The sequence below is a fragment of the Dendrobates tinctorius genome, unplaced genomic scaffold (genome assembly GCF_039654945.1).
Source record: "Dendrobates tinctorius isolate UK_male_01 unplaced genomic scaffold, ASM3965494v1 ptg000144l, whole genome shotgun sequence".
Lineage (NCBI taxonomy): Eukaryota > Metazoa > Chordata > Amphibia > Anura > Dendrobatidae > Dendrobates > Dendrobates tinctorius.
Genome location: NW_027361811.1, coordinates 7,401,863 through 7,419,795, shown reverse-complemented (window position 1 = coordinate 7,419,795; position 17,933 = coordinate 7,401,863). Strand labels below are relative to the sequence as shown.

At 47.4% G+C, this 17,933-nt stretch overlaps 1 protein-coding gene across 1 annotated transcript in view; it reads right to left on the bottom strand.

Annotated features, from left to right (window-relative positions):
* LOC141049460 (G-protein coupled receptor 54-like) overlaps positions 1-17,933 on the bottom strand; it is a 168,307-nt gene that overhangs the window by 14,068 nt on the left and 136,306 nt on the right. The window contains exon 4 of the mRNA XM_073545936.1: positions 6,896-7,134. Within this exon, the coding sequence (XP_073402037.1) occupies positions 6,896-7,134 (239 nt within the window). The remainder of the gene's footprint in view (positions 1-6,895; positions 7,135-17,933) is intronic.

Below are 17,933 nucleotides of genomic sequence, written 5' to 3'. Positions count from 1 at the left end.
TACATTTTACGCTTGATTAGGATTTTTACTAGGAACATATCCATATAGTATTACAAACGTTGAAGGAGAATTCTTTGCTAAAATTGAAAAATTTATTTTTTCAGGAAATTTCATTCCTGGGGTTCAATTTATCAGCTGATTGATTTCAACCTAGTGATCTGAAAGAACTGCAACATTTTCTAGGATTCGCAAACTATTATATGAAACTCATTAGGGGTTTCTATCAGAATGATAAACCATTTAGACTTTACACACTTAAGGCGTGGATCTCAAGGTTTGTTTGTTATTAGGACTTTTAAAAAAAATTACCGTAATAGTGTTTTATGTCTGCTCCTGTTCTAATCCAATCCAATGTTCAAGAACTATTCATTATGGAGGTGGATGCTTCGGCGGTCGGGGGTAGTGGCTGTTTTATCTCAGGGTTCCAAATCTCTGATGAATTTGTGGCCATGTGCATTTTTCTCAAGAAAATTTTCATCTGAAATGATGATGTGGAGAATTGTGACCTTCTCGCTGTTAAATTAGCCTTTAAGGAATGGAGGCTATTACTAGGCTCTTTTAGTGGCTGTCTACACAGGGTTGGCATTAGGGGCAGCAAACCTAGTAAATATACATATGCATTTCTCAATATCTGACATGAAATCAGAATAAAATTTTCCCGTTTTAGGTCAATTAAGATTACCATATTTATTAATATTTGCCAAATGCCAGAATAATGAAAGAAAGAGAATGTTTTAAGGCATTTTTATTACTTTCTGCAAAGTCAAAAGTTTACATACTTTTAATTAGTATTTGGTACCATTGCCCTTAAACTGACTGATTGGGTCAAACGTTTGGGATATCCTTCCATGAGCTTCTTATGATAGTTGGTCACAATTTGGGCCCATTCCTCCTGACAAAACTGGTGTAACTGATCCAGATTTGTAGGTCGCCTTGCTCGCACCTGCCTTTTCAGCTTTGTCCATAAATTTTCAATAGGATTGAGATCAGGGCTTTGTGGTGGCTACTCGAAAAGATTGATTTTGTTACTCTTAAGCTACTTTACCATTTTGGCAGTATGCTTCAGGTCATTGTCCATTTGGAAGACCTATTACCGTCCAAGCTTCCTGACTGATCTCTCAAGATGTTGCTTCCGTATTGCCACATAATCTTCTTTACTCATGATGCCATCTATTTTGTGAAGTGCACAAGTCCCTCCTGCAGCAAAACAAACCCACAACATGATGCTGATTCTTTTGTGGGCCAGTAGATGGGGGTATACTAGTGGGGCTTGTTAGGTATAGTTGATAGTTCACATAAAGGTTAACTGTAGGAGGAGCTGCTTTGGGTTAAGCTAGTGTAGGTTATACCAATAGTTCAGAGGGGTGAGCACGCCCGACAAGTCCACAGGGGCTCTAAGCCCAGGACGCCATAGCAGCTGCGCAACGTTTTTGGAGAAGCAGAAAAGCACGCGCACAGTCAGGCACTTGCTGGATAAGACCAGAGCACCCATGGAAATTACAGCTTATGACAGTAGCAGGAACGGAAAGGGACAAGTGGTCCAAGAGTCATGCAGGACGCAGAGTATTCAACATGTGGCAGATCTTAAATAGGGCTGAAGTCTGCAAGTATGAAGCGAAGCGGATGAACAGGATCCCCTATGTCTTGAGGTCTCACTATAGTGATGCTGCGGTACTGCCTAGGGTGCTACTACCATCGGAATTTGCGTGAGGACATGGAAAGTAAGCAAGGGAAAGTGCAGGAGGAAGGCTGTGTGAACTGTAATGTAACTGATGTGTCCGGGACTGTTGAAGAAGAAAGTAAAATCGTCAATTTGGCATCAGAACCGGTATCTGTGTCCGTTATTTCAACCCTGAGCACTGGAACCAAGAATGCGGGAGCTGGGTCGTACTGCTGTGGAATCCCTGATGGTGGACCAGCACCTCAAACAGGTACGCCGGTAGAAGCTGATGATTTTTCTGTGGGAGGAGTTCAGGACACCAGAGCCAGTTTTGCTTTATCAGTCTCAGTTGGTGACTGGAGTATTAATCAGCTCACGCTTTGATGATATACACTGCACTGGATGTCTATATTTTTTGGCACATTTCTGGAGCTCTATTTTATCTGCATCTTTTGGAGGGTACACACTGCATTGTAGTGTCCACATTATTTGGAAGTATTGATGCCTTTCCTGATTGCTGAGTAAAGTGCATATTTTGCACATATTGTTGTGAGCATTAGGACCTGCACCACTGTATGGTTTTACTTGTTTTTAAATGTATGTCTCTTGTTTGCCAATAAATATTTTTATATTTTACTTATATTTTTGAGTGTGCACATCATTTTGTAGTTTCTTTTTTCTTCTTTTATATTGAAGTCTTATTCCACTACTGGATGTAGCACCCATACAGTTATTATACAGTATATTACTGTAATGGACCCTGCTCTCATTTCTTTCAGGCAACAACTGTTGGCACAATTATTAGAAAATGGAAGAAGCAAAAATTGTCTGTCAATCCTCCTTGGTCTGGGGCTCCATGCAAGATCTCATCTCATTGGGTAAGAATGATTCTGAGAAAGGTCAAGAATCTGTCCAGAACTACATGGGAGGCCCTGATCTATGACAAGAAGAGAGCTAGGGCCATAGTCTGAAACATTACCGTTAGTAACACACTACGCCATCATTAATTAAAATCCCGGAGGGCACGCAAAGTCCCCCTGCTCATGTCAGCACATCTCCATTTGAAGTTTGCCAGTGACCATTTGGATGATACTGAGGAGGCATGGGAGAAGGTCATGTGGTCAGATGAGACCAAAATAGAAGTTTTTGGTATCCACTTCACTCACAGTGTTTGGAGGAAGAAGAAGGATGAGTACAACCCCAAGAACACCATCAAAACCGTGAAGCATGGTGGGGGAAACATCATAGTTTGGGGGTGCTTTTCTGCAAAGAGGACAGGACAACTTCACAGTATTGAAGTGAGAATGGCTATGGTCATGTATTATGAGATTTTGGCAAACAACCTCCTTCCACCAGTAAGAGCATTGAAAATGAGTCGTGGCTGGGTATTCCAGTATGACAATTACCTGAAACACACAACCAGGGTAACTAAGGAGTGGCTCCGTAAGCAACATTTCAAGATCCTGGACTAGCCTAGCCAGGCTCCAGACCTGACACCAATAGAAAATCTTCTTAGGGAGCTGAAGCTCAATATTGCCCAGTAACAGCCCCAAAACCTGAAAGATCTGGAAAAGATCTACAGTATATAGAGGTGTGGGCCAAAATCCCTACTGCAGTTTGTGCAAACTTGGTGAAGAACTACAGGAAACGTTTGAGCTCTGTAATTGCAAAAAATTTTTTGTGCCAAATATTAAGTTGTTTTTCGATTGTATCAAATACTTATTTCATGCAATAAAACACTAATTAATTATTTAAAAATCCTACAACGTGATTTTCTGGATTATTTAAGATTCTGTCTCTGACCCTTGAAGTATATTTACTATAAAAATTACAGTAATGTAAATCAGGAAAAGCGATTTTGTTATCCAATGAGAAATACGTTGTGAGTAGCAAGTGGATAAATTAAAACTTAACCTTTATTAGGTAATATGTAATAAAATGAAGCATATATAAAGGAAACCTCAGTGAAGGAGTGAGGGGAGGGACCATAAACCAACAGACAAGACAAGGAAAATAAAAAACTGACAGTGTCCACGGTCCTGCGATATGTGACCCGATAGACTGTATATCAGCAGCTTTCAAAATACAGAATGATCTATTCGATCAAATTAGATTAAAGACAATCAGGATGTGCAGATTGTTCCCTTATATTGATTCCTGCATATAGGACAGGTTACTACATATCAAAATGCCATTCCATGCAGTGCCCAAAATAATAATGCAGTCTAAAAAAAAACAGATATATAGTAAAGGGACCTTAGGTACTTAATATAGCCTCAACATAAATATACAGGCCATTCATCAGACCAAAAAGACCTACATAAAGAGCTACTGTAAAAACAAAATTCTGTCAGTACTACACATGCAGCATCATGAAAGAGGCAAAATGACCAATGTATTCGGATTACAAAAATGAGTAAATGGGATCATGCTACCTCATTGAAAAAAATAAGCATCCCCTGTGATCATTGCAATATTCACATAACTGTAACAACCCTGCCGGCATCACTGCATAGCCTCCCATCCCCCACCTGACTTTCACACCAACTTACTCACTACTCTGGGCCATGCGGTGAGTTCTGTCTTCTGCCGGCTCCATGCTGTGTGCCTCCTGCCTGCTCTCTGCATACTTCCTGGCTGTGTGCATAGGGGGGTGACACAGAACTCTTATTGAGTCAATGTGCATTTGCCTAATGTGTCCCCGGCCAATTGTTAAGAGGTCTCCAGTACTTAAGGCACCCTCGCCTGCTATGAATGATTCATAGGAGGCAAAAACAGAAATACTAGCTAAGTCCAGAAAACCAGAGAAGTTGGCAGCTATCGGATTGCAGACCCCTGAACCTAACAACAACAACTGGCAGTAGCCGTGGGGGGTTCCTACGGTGCCCTAGACCCCTCGATCACAGCCGGAGAACTACATAGCCTAAAGACAGAAAGGGAAATCTAAACTGCCCCAGGGCAGACCCCAAAGCAAAAGGCAGCCCCCAACATATGACGGTGAAGCAAGATGAAAAAACACTCACACAGATAGAAAGATAGGCTGAGCAAATGATGGGGCCCAAGCTAACTAAATAGGACAGGATAGAAAAGCTGCTGTCTGCAATCCACCAAAACCCTCTCAAAACAATAGTCAACAGACTGATAGGGAAAAAAGCCCTGAAGACGCTAGGCTTCAAAAAGACTATATCAGTACTCAGGTATTTTCTGAAGACAGAGCAAAAAGGAATTCAGCTCACCCAGCAGGGAAAGGCAGAAATCCAGAAAAACAAGGCAAAACAAAACCAAAACACAAATGCAAAAAGCAGAGCAGAAAACTTAGCTTTTGAGGAGCAGGAATCAGACTGGTCTCCAAGAATCCCTCAGAGAAATCACCACAAGGCAGAAGGGCGTCGGCTGCCTTATATCCAGTCAGCAATTCCAGTCACCCAGTCATCATCATTCTGCTCAGGTGCTTTGTAATCAGCCTCACTACCTTCCTTCACCAGAAGAGGGAGTTCATCAGACCTCAATGGTGAAGGGAAAATGAACTCACAACACTCGCCCATAGGAGGAAGCCTGAGCAATGGCTTTACTCAGAGTCTTGCTACTGAGCTGCCAGGTCCTGTCCTGTATTTCGCCTTCTCTGGAGGCTTGATTCCCAGACATGTATCTACACCTGTCTGTTTCGCCATCCAGGAAGCAGAATATCCTGGTCTCTGTGTCCTTGTTCCTAACCTTTTCTTGTACTTGTCCGTCCGCCCTCCAGGAGGCAGAATATCCTGGTCCCTGTGCTATTGTTGCTTGCCTTGTCTTGTACCTGTCCGTCCGCCCTTCAGGAGGCAGAATATCCTGGTCTCTGTGCTATTGCTCCTAACCTTGTCTCATACCTGTCCTCTCTGTCCTCCAGGAGGCAGTATGTCTAGGTCTCTGTGTCTTTGTACCGGTACCTTGTCTCGTACCTTTACCTTGTCTGAACTCAGTCCTACCTCTGTCTGTTAGTCTCCTTGTCTGTGGCTCCTTTCCATGCTGTGTCTATTCTTGTGTCCTCTCCGTCTGCTTGTGCTCTGCACTCTTGCGGCTCTGCCTTGCTTCCCTCCTGTTGCAGACCCTCTTGCTGCAGCTCCTCTCCGCATCCCTTGCAGTTTCGCTTTGCTCTGCTCTTGCTGCTGAAGAACCTCTTCCTGCAAACTGCAGCTCCTCTCTGTTCTTCTCCAGTGTGAACAGGTCCAAACCTGTTCCCTCATACCTGTCTATATTTCCATCCTTCCTGAAACCAATTCCTGCACCTCCTGTGTGAACCATACACCACTCTTTCCTGCCCGTGTTCCTGTGCCTTCCCAGTCAGTTCCTGCCTCTTGTGTCTCAGCCGTGCCCGCCTGCCAGTATCTCAGCCGTGCCCCCCTGCCAGTATCTCAGCCGTGCCCTCCTGCCATTGTCTCAGCTGTGCAAAAAAGAAGTGAAAGGTTACAATCACTTAAAGTTAGGACTCGGAGCACTTTAAGTCAGTGGTCTTTTAAAAAACTAAACCCATAAAAAAGTCACTTCTAACAAGACCTACTGATAAACTCTCAATTCTCATCAGTCACAGATATCAGAGAGTAGAAAGTATTAAATCAATTCTCAGGACTTGGGCCCACTGGCCATCCCAGTAGTCTATAGCCACCAGAACCCTGTGATCCTCCTTCTACCTGCTGCCATTCCCCGCATCTCTTCTGATTAGTGTGTCTTATGGAACATCATACTGTATGTTTGTCATGCTGCAATAATGACATTTTACCAGACTTACAAATCAAAGAAGGTGCAAGGGATTCCGGCAGTTAGGAGGCGGTTCTCTAAGCTCCCATCCGGCAGTCATGGACTATTGATGTGGCCGCTGAACCAGTATTCTGCAAACTGATTCACTCCTCTCTAATCATGATTTACTGTGATGTGTATGGAGTTATACGAGAATGTGGAAGGGCAGCAGAGAATACTCCCTTTGAAGCATTGTTCTGACTATCATGTCCCACCAATGGCTTTTATGGATATACCATAGTTTTTTTTTATATTTAGCATAAATTTGAGTTTATTTCATGTAGCCAGTGTAAGTAATCAGACAAGTGGAATCTCTATTCTGAGTTATATAAGTGAATAAATTATACATAATAACAGTCAGAGTGGGCAGTACATTTGGTAAAATGAAGGCAGAATCTGCCTTAATTGTGGATGATTAACATCAATATCAGCTCTTTCTTTAGCTATACACCCTTGCATTACCTGATAGCTGTTGTCAATGGGCTCCACAATAGGCCTACTCATCCTTTTCAGCATGAAAGCATAGCATACACAAATTGTTAACAGCGGTAAGAGGTATACTGCCAGAAATGTATATAGAATAAAGGCTTTTTGATGTGTAGCTGTTGGAAAGGCTTCTATGCAGTAGGTCTGTGGCCCATACCAATATCCAGTACTCAGCTTTTGGTACATTGCAGAAGGTACTGATAGTACAATGGAACCTGGAAATAATTGATAAGTGTTAGAAACAATGAGAAATCAAATTACAAGGTGCAAATTACAGTTTGCGACTGCAACTAATTTCTTTACATATAGTCTCTTACCTTGAGGGTTCACAATGAATTCTATTGTTGCACAATTTCATATAATCTATTGTACAGTATTTCCCAGCTGAGAGCTTTACACTTTGCACATATTTCACATACCACAAATAATCATTAACAATTGGCTGTAGATTTAGACAGACCTACTTGACATTGTACTCTAATGCATTTATAACATTCTTATTCTAACACTTTGTATCACCATGGTTACTGAATCCACAGTAAGTGTCAGGCAGCATCACATTTCCCTTTAATTTAGACAAATGATTCCATACAGTTTTCTGGTTAAAATTTGTTCTTTTTTCTTGAAAACAATATCCACATTAAATCATTGTGGATACAAAAACAAGCTTATTCATTTACTAAAAGAAGCGGAAATGCAGAGACAGCAAAAAACAGACATTAGGATGAGATAACAGTTACAGAGTTTAATGTGCACTCCTGCTCTTAAACTGAACAATGACTTACTGCAGCTCAGTATATTCAAAGTGGCTCCTGCATATCTGCACAAGCCCACCATAAGATCAGAAGTCAGTGTATGAAGAGTTGACTCCTCAATATATATGCCAAAGCCCACCATAAGATCAGAAGTCAGTGTATGAAGAGTTGGCTCCTCAATATATATGCACAAGCCCACCATAAGGTCAGAAGTCAGTGTATGAAGAGTTGGCTCCTCAATATATATGCACTAGCCAACCTTAAGATCAGAAGTCAGTGTATGGAGAGATGGCTCCTGAATATATACAGCTCTGGTAAAAATTAAGAGACCACTTTCAAATGTTCAGTTTGATTTGTAAATTGTTCTTTTAGTCTATAAACTTCTGACAACATGTCTCCAAATTTCCAAGCAAAAATTCTGACAAAGAAAAATGGTCAAAATTAAAAAAATTCAATGCTCTCAGACCTCAAATAATGCAAAGAAAACAAGTTCATAATCATTTAGAAACAACAATACTAATGTTTTAACTCAGGAAGAGCTCTGAAATCAATATTTTGTGGAATAACCGTGATTTTTAAAAACCGCTTTCTTGCGTCTTGGCATGTGTAAGGGTCGGCCAGGGTGGTAGTCGTGGCCGAGGACTCTGGGGCAACGATGTCCTGGCCTCCCCTCACATAGACATGACAGTTCTCTGTCAGCATACCTGTGTCTCCAGGTCCAACTCCTTCAGAGTCTCCTCTCTGCTGCAGGGGACTCTCTTCAGATGATTTCACACAAACTGAGGCACCATCGATTGCAACTTTTAAATGAACGACTTTACGAGCTTCTTTACACAGCACATACTTGTACTCCACAGGTTTTTTCACTGGTTGCACAAAACATATCCTCCTCTTTCTCTGCACTTCTCTCATGGCTACATAGCACGTACCCAGGTCAGACCATCACGGACAATCTCTCAGCATCCTCTCTGTTTGCCTCTTTCACGGATAGACACTCCTCTGTCTGTTTCGCCCCAGACATCAGATCATCTGTACCCGAAGTCAGTTGCCACATGGCGAGTAACCTGTCCTTCTTTACTGCCATAGCTTCTCCTGTGGTACCTGTGATACCTCCTTTGGCCTCCAGTACATTACGGGGACCTACCACCTTTAACGGTAACACAGCATCCTCTCTGTTTACACTCACTGCAGTTGGGCTCAGCCATTTTGCCCAGGATCTGAGGGTATCAGCCCATGCGATAAGTTGCCACATCATGGAGTCTCCTGCGACCCTGTTCTCTCCTGACCCCTACTTTCACTTCTGCACCACACTGCTGTAGCCCATTGTAGCTCTATCTTGCTGCTTTCCTGGCCTGTTGCTGTCCTGGCCTGTGACTATGGACGGCTGGACTCTTTCTTAAAATGTTACGGGGCTAACTGCCCTGTCAGAGCTACAAATCCCAACTGACAAAAATGCCAGATGCTCCCTGGCTTAACCACAGTTAGCCCCTCCTACATTTAACTATTTACATTCTGAGCATAACTATATCCCCATCTAGTGGGCCAACTAGGGAACTACGCTTGCCCTACATAAATACTATAACAGCAATGCATACAGAGAATTTTACGGTGACATTAATCAACATTAAATATACATAACATATACACATCTCTGCAGTACTGTCTTGTTAACCCCTTACACATGCTTGCCACCAGTCTTTCACACTGCTTCTGGTGCAAAAATGTAAGCAGTTCTTTGTTTGATGGCTTATGACTATCCATCTTCCTCTTGATTACATTCCAGAGGTTTTTAATGGGGTTCAGGTTTGGAGAATAGGCTGCCCATGACAGGGTTTTGATGTGGTGGTCTCTTGATTTTTGCCAGAGTTGTATATGCACAAGCCCTCCATAAGACCACAAGTCAGTGTATGGAGAGTTGGCTCCTCAATATATATGCACAAGCCCACCATAAGGTCAGAAGTCAGTGTATGTAGAGTTGGCTCCAGCATATATGCACAAGCCCACCATAAGATCAGAAGTCAGTGTATGGAGAGATGGCTCCTGAATATATACAGCTCTGGTAAAAATTAAGAGACCACTTTCAAATGTTCAGTTTGATTTGTAAATTGTTCTTTTAGTCTATAAACTTCTGACAACATGTCTCCAAATTTCCAAGCAAAAATTCTGACAAAGAAAAATGGTCAAAATTAAAAAAATTCAATGCTCTCAGACCTCAAATAATGCAAAGAAAACAAGTTCATAATCATTTAGAAACAACAATACTAATGTTTTAACTCAGGAAGAGCTCTGAAATCAATATTTTGTGGAATAACCGTGATTTTTAAAAACCGCTTTCTTGCGTCTTGGCATGTGTAAGGGTCGGCCAGGGTGGTAGTCGTGGCCGAGGACTCTGGGGCAACGATGTCCTGGCCTCCCCTCACATAGACATGACAGTTCTCTGTCAGCATACCTGTGTCTCCAGGTCCAACTCCTTCAGAGTCTCCTCTCTGCTGCAGGGGACTCTCTTCAGATGATTTCACACAAACTGAGGCACCATCGATTGCAACTTTTAAATGAACGACTTTACGAGCTTCTTTACACAGCACATACTTGTACTCCACAGGTTTTTTCACTGGTTGCACAAAACATATCCTCCTCTTTCTCTGCACTTCTCTCATGGCTACATAGCACGTACCCAGGTCAGACCATCACGGACAATCTCTCAGCATCCTCTCTGTTTGCCTCTTTCACGGATAGACACTCCTCTGTCTGTTTCGCCCCAGACATCAGATCATCTGTACCCGAAGTCAGTTGCCACATGGCGAGTAACCTGTCCTTCTTTACTGCCATAGCTTCTCCTGTGGTACCTGTGATACCTCCTTTGGCCTCCAGTACATTACGGGGACCTACCACCTTTAACGGTAACACAGCATCCTCTCTGTTTACACTCACTGCAGTTGGGCTCAGCCATTTTGCCCAGGATCTGAGGGTATCAGCCCATGCGATAAGTTGCCACATCATGGAGTCTCCTGCGACCCTGTTCTCTCCTGACCCCTACTTTCACTTCTGCACCACACTGCTGTAGCCCATTGTAGCTCTATCTTGCTGCTTTCCTGGCCTGTTGCTGTCCTGGCCTGTGACTATGGACGGCTGGACTCTTTCTTAAAATGTTACGGGGCTAACTGCCCTGTCAGAGCTACAAATCCCAACTGACAAAAATGCCAGATGCTCCCTGGCTTAACCACAGTTAGCCCCTCCTACATTTAACTATTTACATTCTGAGCATAACTATATCCCCATCTAGTGGGCCAACTAGGGAACTACGCTTGCCCTACATAAATACTATAACAGCAATGCATACAGAGAATTTTACGGTGACATTAATCAACATTAAATATACATAACATATACACATCTCTGCAGTACTGTCTTGTTAACCCCTTACACATGCTTGCCACCAGTCTTTCACACTGCTTCTGGTGCAAAAATGTAAGCAGTTCTTTGTTTGATGGCTTATGACTATCCATCTTCCTCTTGATTACATTCCAGAGGTTTTTAATGGGGTTCAGGTTTGGAGAATAGGCTGCCCATGACAGGGTTTTGATGTGGTGGTCTCTTGATTTTTGCCAGAGTTGTATATGCACAAGCCCTCCATAAGACCACAAGTCAGTGTATGGAGAGTTGGCTCCTCAATATATATGCACAAGCCCACCATAAGGTCAGAAGTCAGTGTATGTAGAGTTGGCTCCAGCATATATGCACAAGCCCACCATAAGATCAGAAGTCAGTGCATGGAGAGTTGGCTCCAGCATACATGCACAAGCCCACTATAAGGTCAGAAGTTAGTGAATAGAGTGGTGATTTACATTACAACAAAAATATGAATATACCCTACAAGTAGGGGCATACATAGAAATCATCGGGCCCCATAGCAGAAGTTCTAATTCCCCGCCAAAAATAATATTTACAGAAGAGCAACAACTTTGCCGCATTTACAAAGTAACTTTTATAGAATCATAGAATGCTAGAGATGGAAGGGACCTCCAGAGTTATCGTGTCCAACCGCCTGCTCAATGCCAGATTCACTAAACCATCTCAGAGAGATTTCTGTCCATCCTCTCTTTGAAGACTTCCATTGAAAGAGAACTCACCACTAGTGTTGAGCGATACCATCTGATATCGTGAAATATCGGATCGGATTGGATCGGACCGATACCCAAAAAGTATCGGATATCGCCGATTCCGATACCAGAAACCAATGCAAGTCAATGGGACAGAAATATCAGAATTAAAATAAACCCTTTCTTTCCTTGTAGGTTAATTCTACATGAAGAAAAACAACTAATAACTAGATGTTTATTTCCTGAAGGAAGTACAGATAGTGCTTTGAAATGGAGCCTGGGCTGCCCCTTTAAGAGAGACTTCCCTGCTGCCCCTGCAAGACTTTCAACTCAGGATCTGTTTTAACTGTGGGTGCCTCTCAAGGGCCACTTTGGCCTGTGGGGCCCCTCAGGGTCTGATTTGGTGGGTGGGGACCCTCAGGATCCGATTCGGTGCCTGGGCTCCTCAGGGCTTGAATTGGTGGATGGGATCCCTCAGGGTCCGATTTTGTGGCCGGGGCCCCTCAGGGTCCAATTTTGTGGGTGGGGCCCCTTTGGGTCTGATTTTGTGGGTGGAGCCCCTCTGGGTCCAATTTGGTGGGCGGGGCCCCTCAGGGTCCGAATTGGTGGGCAGGGCCCCTCAGGGTCCGATTTGGTGGGCGGGGCCCCTCAGGGTCCGATTCGGTGGACGGGGCCCCTCAGGGTCCGATTCGGTGGACGGGGCCACTCTGGGTCCGATCTGGTGGGTGGGGCCCCTCAGGGTCCAATTTGGTGGGCGGGGCCCCTCAGGGTTCAATTTGGTGGGTGGGGCCACTCTGGGTCCAATTTGGTGGGCGGGGCCCCTCACGGTCCGATTTGGTGGGCGGGGCCCCTCAGGGTCCGATTTGGTGGGCGGGGCCCTTCAGAGTCCCATTTGGTGGGCGGGGCCCCTCTGGGTCCAATTTGGTGGACGGGGCCATTCTGGGTCCGATTTGGTGGGCGGGGCCACTCAAGGTCCGATTTGGTGGGCGGGGCCACTCTAGGTCTGATTTGGTGGGCGGGGCCCCACAGAGTCCGATTTGGTGGGTGGGGCCACTCTAGGTCCGATTTGTAGGCCGGGGTCAATCAGCCTCCGATTTGGAGCCTGGGGTCCCTCAGCTTTCGATTTGGCGCACCGGCCCTTTACGACTCATTTTGGTGCGTCGGCCCTTTAAGAATCACTTTGGCGCGTTGGCCCTTTAAGAGCCAGTTTGGCGCACTGGGCTTCTAAATCCACTTTGGCGCACATTCTCTCTCAGGGGCATGTGTCATGTGATGAAGATAGATTTGCATTTGTGCTGTGGGTTTTGCTTTAAGAGCTGATATTATCTGGCAGAATCTGTGTCCTGGGGGCGTCATGTAAAGGTCGTAGGCGTTGGCATAGTAACTGGGTCTGCCTGCGCATATCGATGAGCTTAACTGCCATTTCAATCGCCTCAGGGCATGTTTTCTCTGTGGCAAATTTTCCCCATTGAAAAGCATTGAGACAATTCATTCCAATGACGGGACAAAAAATTTTCAAACGCAAATTGCGCAAAAACTACAAATCCGATCGACACAAAAAATACTTAGCACACCACTCGTTGACGCTGGCTTCGAAACGACACCTCAACGGAGTCTGTGCGTGTAGCAGTTCGGGCCGCATTAATTGCGGAAATCAACTGAATAATAATAATAAGAACTAGATGTGTATTTCCTGAAGGAAGTACAGATAGTGGTTTGAAATGGTGCCCAGGCTGCCCCTTTAAGAGAGACTTGCCTGATGCCCCTGCAAGACTTTCAACTCAGGATCCGTTTTAACTGTGGGTGCCTCTCAGGGGCCACTTTGGCCCCAGGGTCCGATTTTGTGGGTGGGGCCCCTCAAGGCCCGATTTTGTGGGTGGGGCCCCACAGGGTCCGATTTTGTGGCTGGGGCCCCTCAGGGTCCGATTTGGTGGCTGGGGCCCCTCAGGGTCCGATTTGGTGGGTGGGGCCCCTCAGGGTCCGATTTTGTGGCCGGGGCCCCTCAGGGTCCGATTTGGTGGGTGGGGCCCCTCAGGGTCCGATTTTGTGGCCGGGGCCCCTCAGGGTCTGATTTTGTGGCCGGAACCCCTCAGAGTCTGATTTTGTGGGTGGGCCCCTCAGGGTCCAATTTTGTGGCCAGGGCCCCTCAGGGTCCGATTTGGTGGGTGGGGCCTCTCAGGGTCCGATTTGGTGGGCGGGGCCCCTCAGGGTCCAATTTGGTGGGCAGGGCCCCTCAGGGTCTGATTTTGTGGGCTGGGCCCCTCAGGGTCCGATTTTGTGGCCGGGGCCCCTCAGGGTCCGATTTTGTGTCAGGGGCCCCTCAGGGTCCGATTTTGTGGTTGGGTCCCCTCAGGGTCGGATTTTGTGGTTGGGGCCCCTCTGGGTCCAATTTTGTGGGTGGGGCCCCTCTGGGTCCAATTTGGTGGGCGGGACCACTCTGGGTCCAATTTGGTGGGCGGGGCCTCTCAGGGTCCGATTTTGTGGTTGGGTCCCCTCAGGGTCCGATTTTGTGGTTGGGGCCCCTCAGGGTCCGATTTTGTGGCCGGGGCCTATCAGGGTCCAATTTTGTGACCGGGGCCCATCAGGGTCCGATTTTGTGGCCGCGGCCCCTCAGGGTCTGATTTTGTGGGCGGAGCCCCACTGGGTCCAATTTGGTGGGCGGGACCACTCTGGGTCCAATTTGGTGGGCGGGACCACTCTGGGTCCAATTTGGTGGGCGGGGCCTCTCAGGGTCCGATTTGGTGGGCGGGGCCCCACAGGGTCCGATTTGGTGGGCGGGGCCCCTCAGGGACCGATTTGGTGGGCAGGGCCTCTCTGGGTCTGATTTGGTGGGTGGGGCCACTCTGGGTAAGATTTGGAGGCTGGGGTCGCTCAGACTCCAATTTGGAGGCCGGGGTCATTGAGCTTCCGATTTGGAGGCCGAGGTCAAAGAGCCTCCGATTTGGAGGCAGGGGTCGATGAGCTTCCGATTTGGAGGCCGGGGTCGATGAGCCTCCGATTTTGAGGCTGGGGTGGCTCAGCCTCCGATTTGGAGGCCGGGGTGGCTCAGCCTCCGATTTGGAGGCCGGGGTGGATCAGCCTCCGATTTGGAGGCCGGGGTGGATCAGCCTCCGATTTGGAGGCCGGGGTGGATCAGCCTCCGATTTGGAGGCCGGGGTGGATCAGCCTCCGATTTGGAGGCCGGGGTCGCTCAGCCTCCGATTTGGAGGCCGGGGTCGCTCAGCCTCCGATTTGGAGGCCGGGGTCGCTCAGCCTCCTATTTGGAGGCCGGGGTGGCTCAGCCTCCGATTTGGAGGCCGGGGTGGCTCAGCCTCCGATTTGGAGGCCGGGGTGGCTCAGCCACCGATTTGGAGGCCGGGGTGGCTCAGCCTCCGATTTGGAGGCCGGGGTGGCTCAGCCTCCGATTTGGAGGCCGGGGTGGCTCAGCGTCCGATTTGGAGGCCGGGGTGGCTCAGCCTCCGATTTGGAGGCCGGGGTGGCTCAGCCTCCGATTTGGAGGCCGGGGTGGCTCAGTCTCCGATTTGGTGTGTCGGCCCTTTAAGACTCATTTGGGTGCGCTGGCCCTTTAACAATCACTTTGGCGCGTTGGCCCTTTAAGAGCTAGTTTGGCTCACTGGGCTTCTTTTAAATCCACTTTGGCGCACATTCTATCTCAGGGGCATGTGTCATGTGATGAAGCTAGATTTGCATTTGTGCTGTGAGTTTCGCTTTAAGAGCTGATATTATGTGGCAGAGGCTCTGTGCTGGGGTTCAAGTGAAGTTCGTAGGCGTTGGCATAGTAACTGGGTCTGCCTGCGCATATCAATGAGCTCAACTGTCATTTCAATCGCCTCAGGGCACGTTTTGCCATTTCCTATTGAAAAGCTTTGGAGACAGTGCATTCCAATGACGGGAAAAAAAATTTTCAAACGCAAATTGCGCAAAAACTACAAATCCGTTCGACACGAAAAATACTTAGCACACCTCTCATGGACGCTGGCTTCGAAACGACACCTCAACGGAGTCTGTGCGTGTAGCGGTTCGGGCCGCATTAATTGCGGAAATCAACTTAATAATAATAATAAGAAGAAGAAGAATAAGTTAGCAGCGTTCGGATTACAATATAGTGGTTTTTTCAAACCACTATAACTAGATGTGTATTTCCTGAAGGAAGTACAGATAGTGCTTTGAAATGGTGCCCAGGCAGCCCCTTTAAGAGAGACTTACCTGTTGCCCCTGCAAGACTTTCAACTCAGGATCCGTTTTAACTGTGGGTGCCTCTCAGGGGTCACTTTGGCCTGTGGGGCCCCTCAGTCTCTGACTTGGTGGGCGGGGCCCCTCATGGTCCGATTTGGTGGGTGGGGCCCCTCAGGGTCCGATTTGGTGGGCAGGGCCCCTCAGGGTCCGATTTGGTGGGCGGGGCCCCTCAGGGTCTGATTTTGTGGCCGTGGTCGATTTTGTGGCCGGGGCCCCTCAGGGTCCGATTTCGTGGCTGGGGCCCCTCAGGGTCCGATTTGGTGGGCGGGGCCCTTCAGAGTCCGATTTGGTGGGCGGGGCCCCTCTGGGTCCAATTTGGTGGACGGGGCCATTCTGCGTCCGATTTGGTGGGCGGGGCCACTCTAGGTCCGATTTGGTGGGCGGGGCCACTCTAGGTCCGATTTGGTGGGCGGGGCCACTCTAGGTCTGATTTGATGGGCGGGGCCCCACAGAGTCCAATTTGGTGAGCGGGGCCACTCTAGGTCCAATTTGTAGGCCGGGGTCAATCAGCCTCCGATTTGGAGCCTGGGGTCCCTCAGCTTTCGATTTGGCGCGCCGGCCCTTTACGACTCATTTTGGTGCGTCGGCCCTTTAAGAATCACTTTGGCGCGTTGGCCCTTTAAGAGCCAGTTTAGCGCACTGGGCTTCTAAATCCACTTTGGCGCACATTCTCTCTCAGGGGCATGTGTCATGTGATGAAGATAGATTTGCATTTGTGATGTGGGTTTTGCTTTAAGAGCTGATATTATCTGGCAGAATCTGTGTCCTGGGGGCGTCATGTAAAGGTCATAGGCGTTGGCATAGTAACTGGGTCTGCCTGCGCATATCGATGAGCTTAACTGCCATTTCAATCGCCTCAGGGCATGTTTTCTCTGTGGCAAATTTTCCCCATTGAAAAGCATTGAGACAATTCATTCCAATGACGGGACAAAAAATTTTCAAACGCAAATTGCGCAAAAACTACAAATCCGATCGACACGAAAAATACTTAGCACACCACTCGTGGACGCTGGCTTCGAAACGACACCTTAACGGAGTCTGTGCGTGTAGCAGTTCGGGCCGCATTAATTGCGGAAATCAACTGAATAAGAAGAACTAGATGTGTATTTCCTGAAGGAAGTACAGATAGTGCTTTGAAATGGTGCCCGGGCAGCCCCTTTAAGAGAGACTTACCTGTTGCCCCTGCAAGACTTTCAACTCAGGATCCGTTTTAACTGTGGGTGCCTCTCAGGGGTCACTTTAGCCTGTGGGCCCCTCAGTCTCTGACTTGGTGGGCGGGGCCCCTCATGGTCCGATTTGGTGGGTGGGGCCCCTCAGGGTCCGATTTGGTGGGTGGGGCCCCTCAGGGTCCGATTTTGTGGCCGGGGCCCCTCAGGGTCCGATTTTGTGGCCGGGGTCGATTTTGTGGCCGGGGCCCCTCAGGGTCCAATTTTGTGGCTGGGGTCCCTCAGGGTCCGATTTGGTGGGCGTGGCCACTGGGTCTAATTTGGTGGGCGGGGCCCTACAGGATCCGATTTGGTGGGCGGGGCCACTTTGGGTCTGATTTGGTGGGCGGGGCCCCTCAGGGTCTGATTTGGTGGGTGGAGCCACTCTGCATCCTATTTAGTAGGCGGGGCCACTCTGCATCCGATTTGGTGGGCGGGTCCATTCTGGGTCCGATTTGGTGAGCGGGGCCACTCTAGGTCCGATTTGGAGGCCGGGGTGCCTCAGCCTCCGATTTGGAGCCTGGGGTCACTCAGCTTTCGATTTGGCGCGCCGGCCCTTTAAGACTCATTTTGGTGCGCCGGCCCTTTAAGAATCACTTAGGCGCGTCAGCCGTTTAAGAGCCAGTTTGGCGCACTGGGCTTCTAAATCCACTTTGGCGCACATTCTCTCTCAGGGGCATGCGTCTTGTGATGAAGCTAGATTTGCATTTGTGCTGTG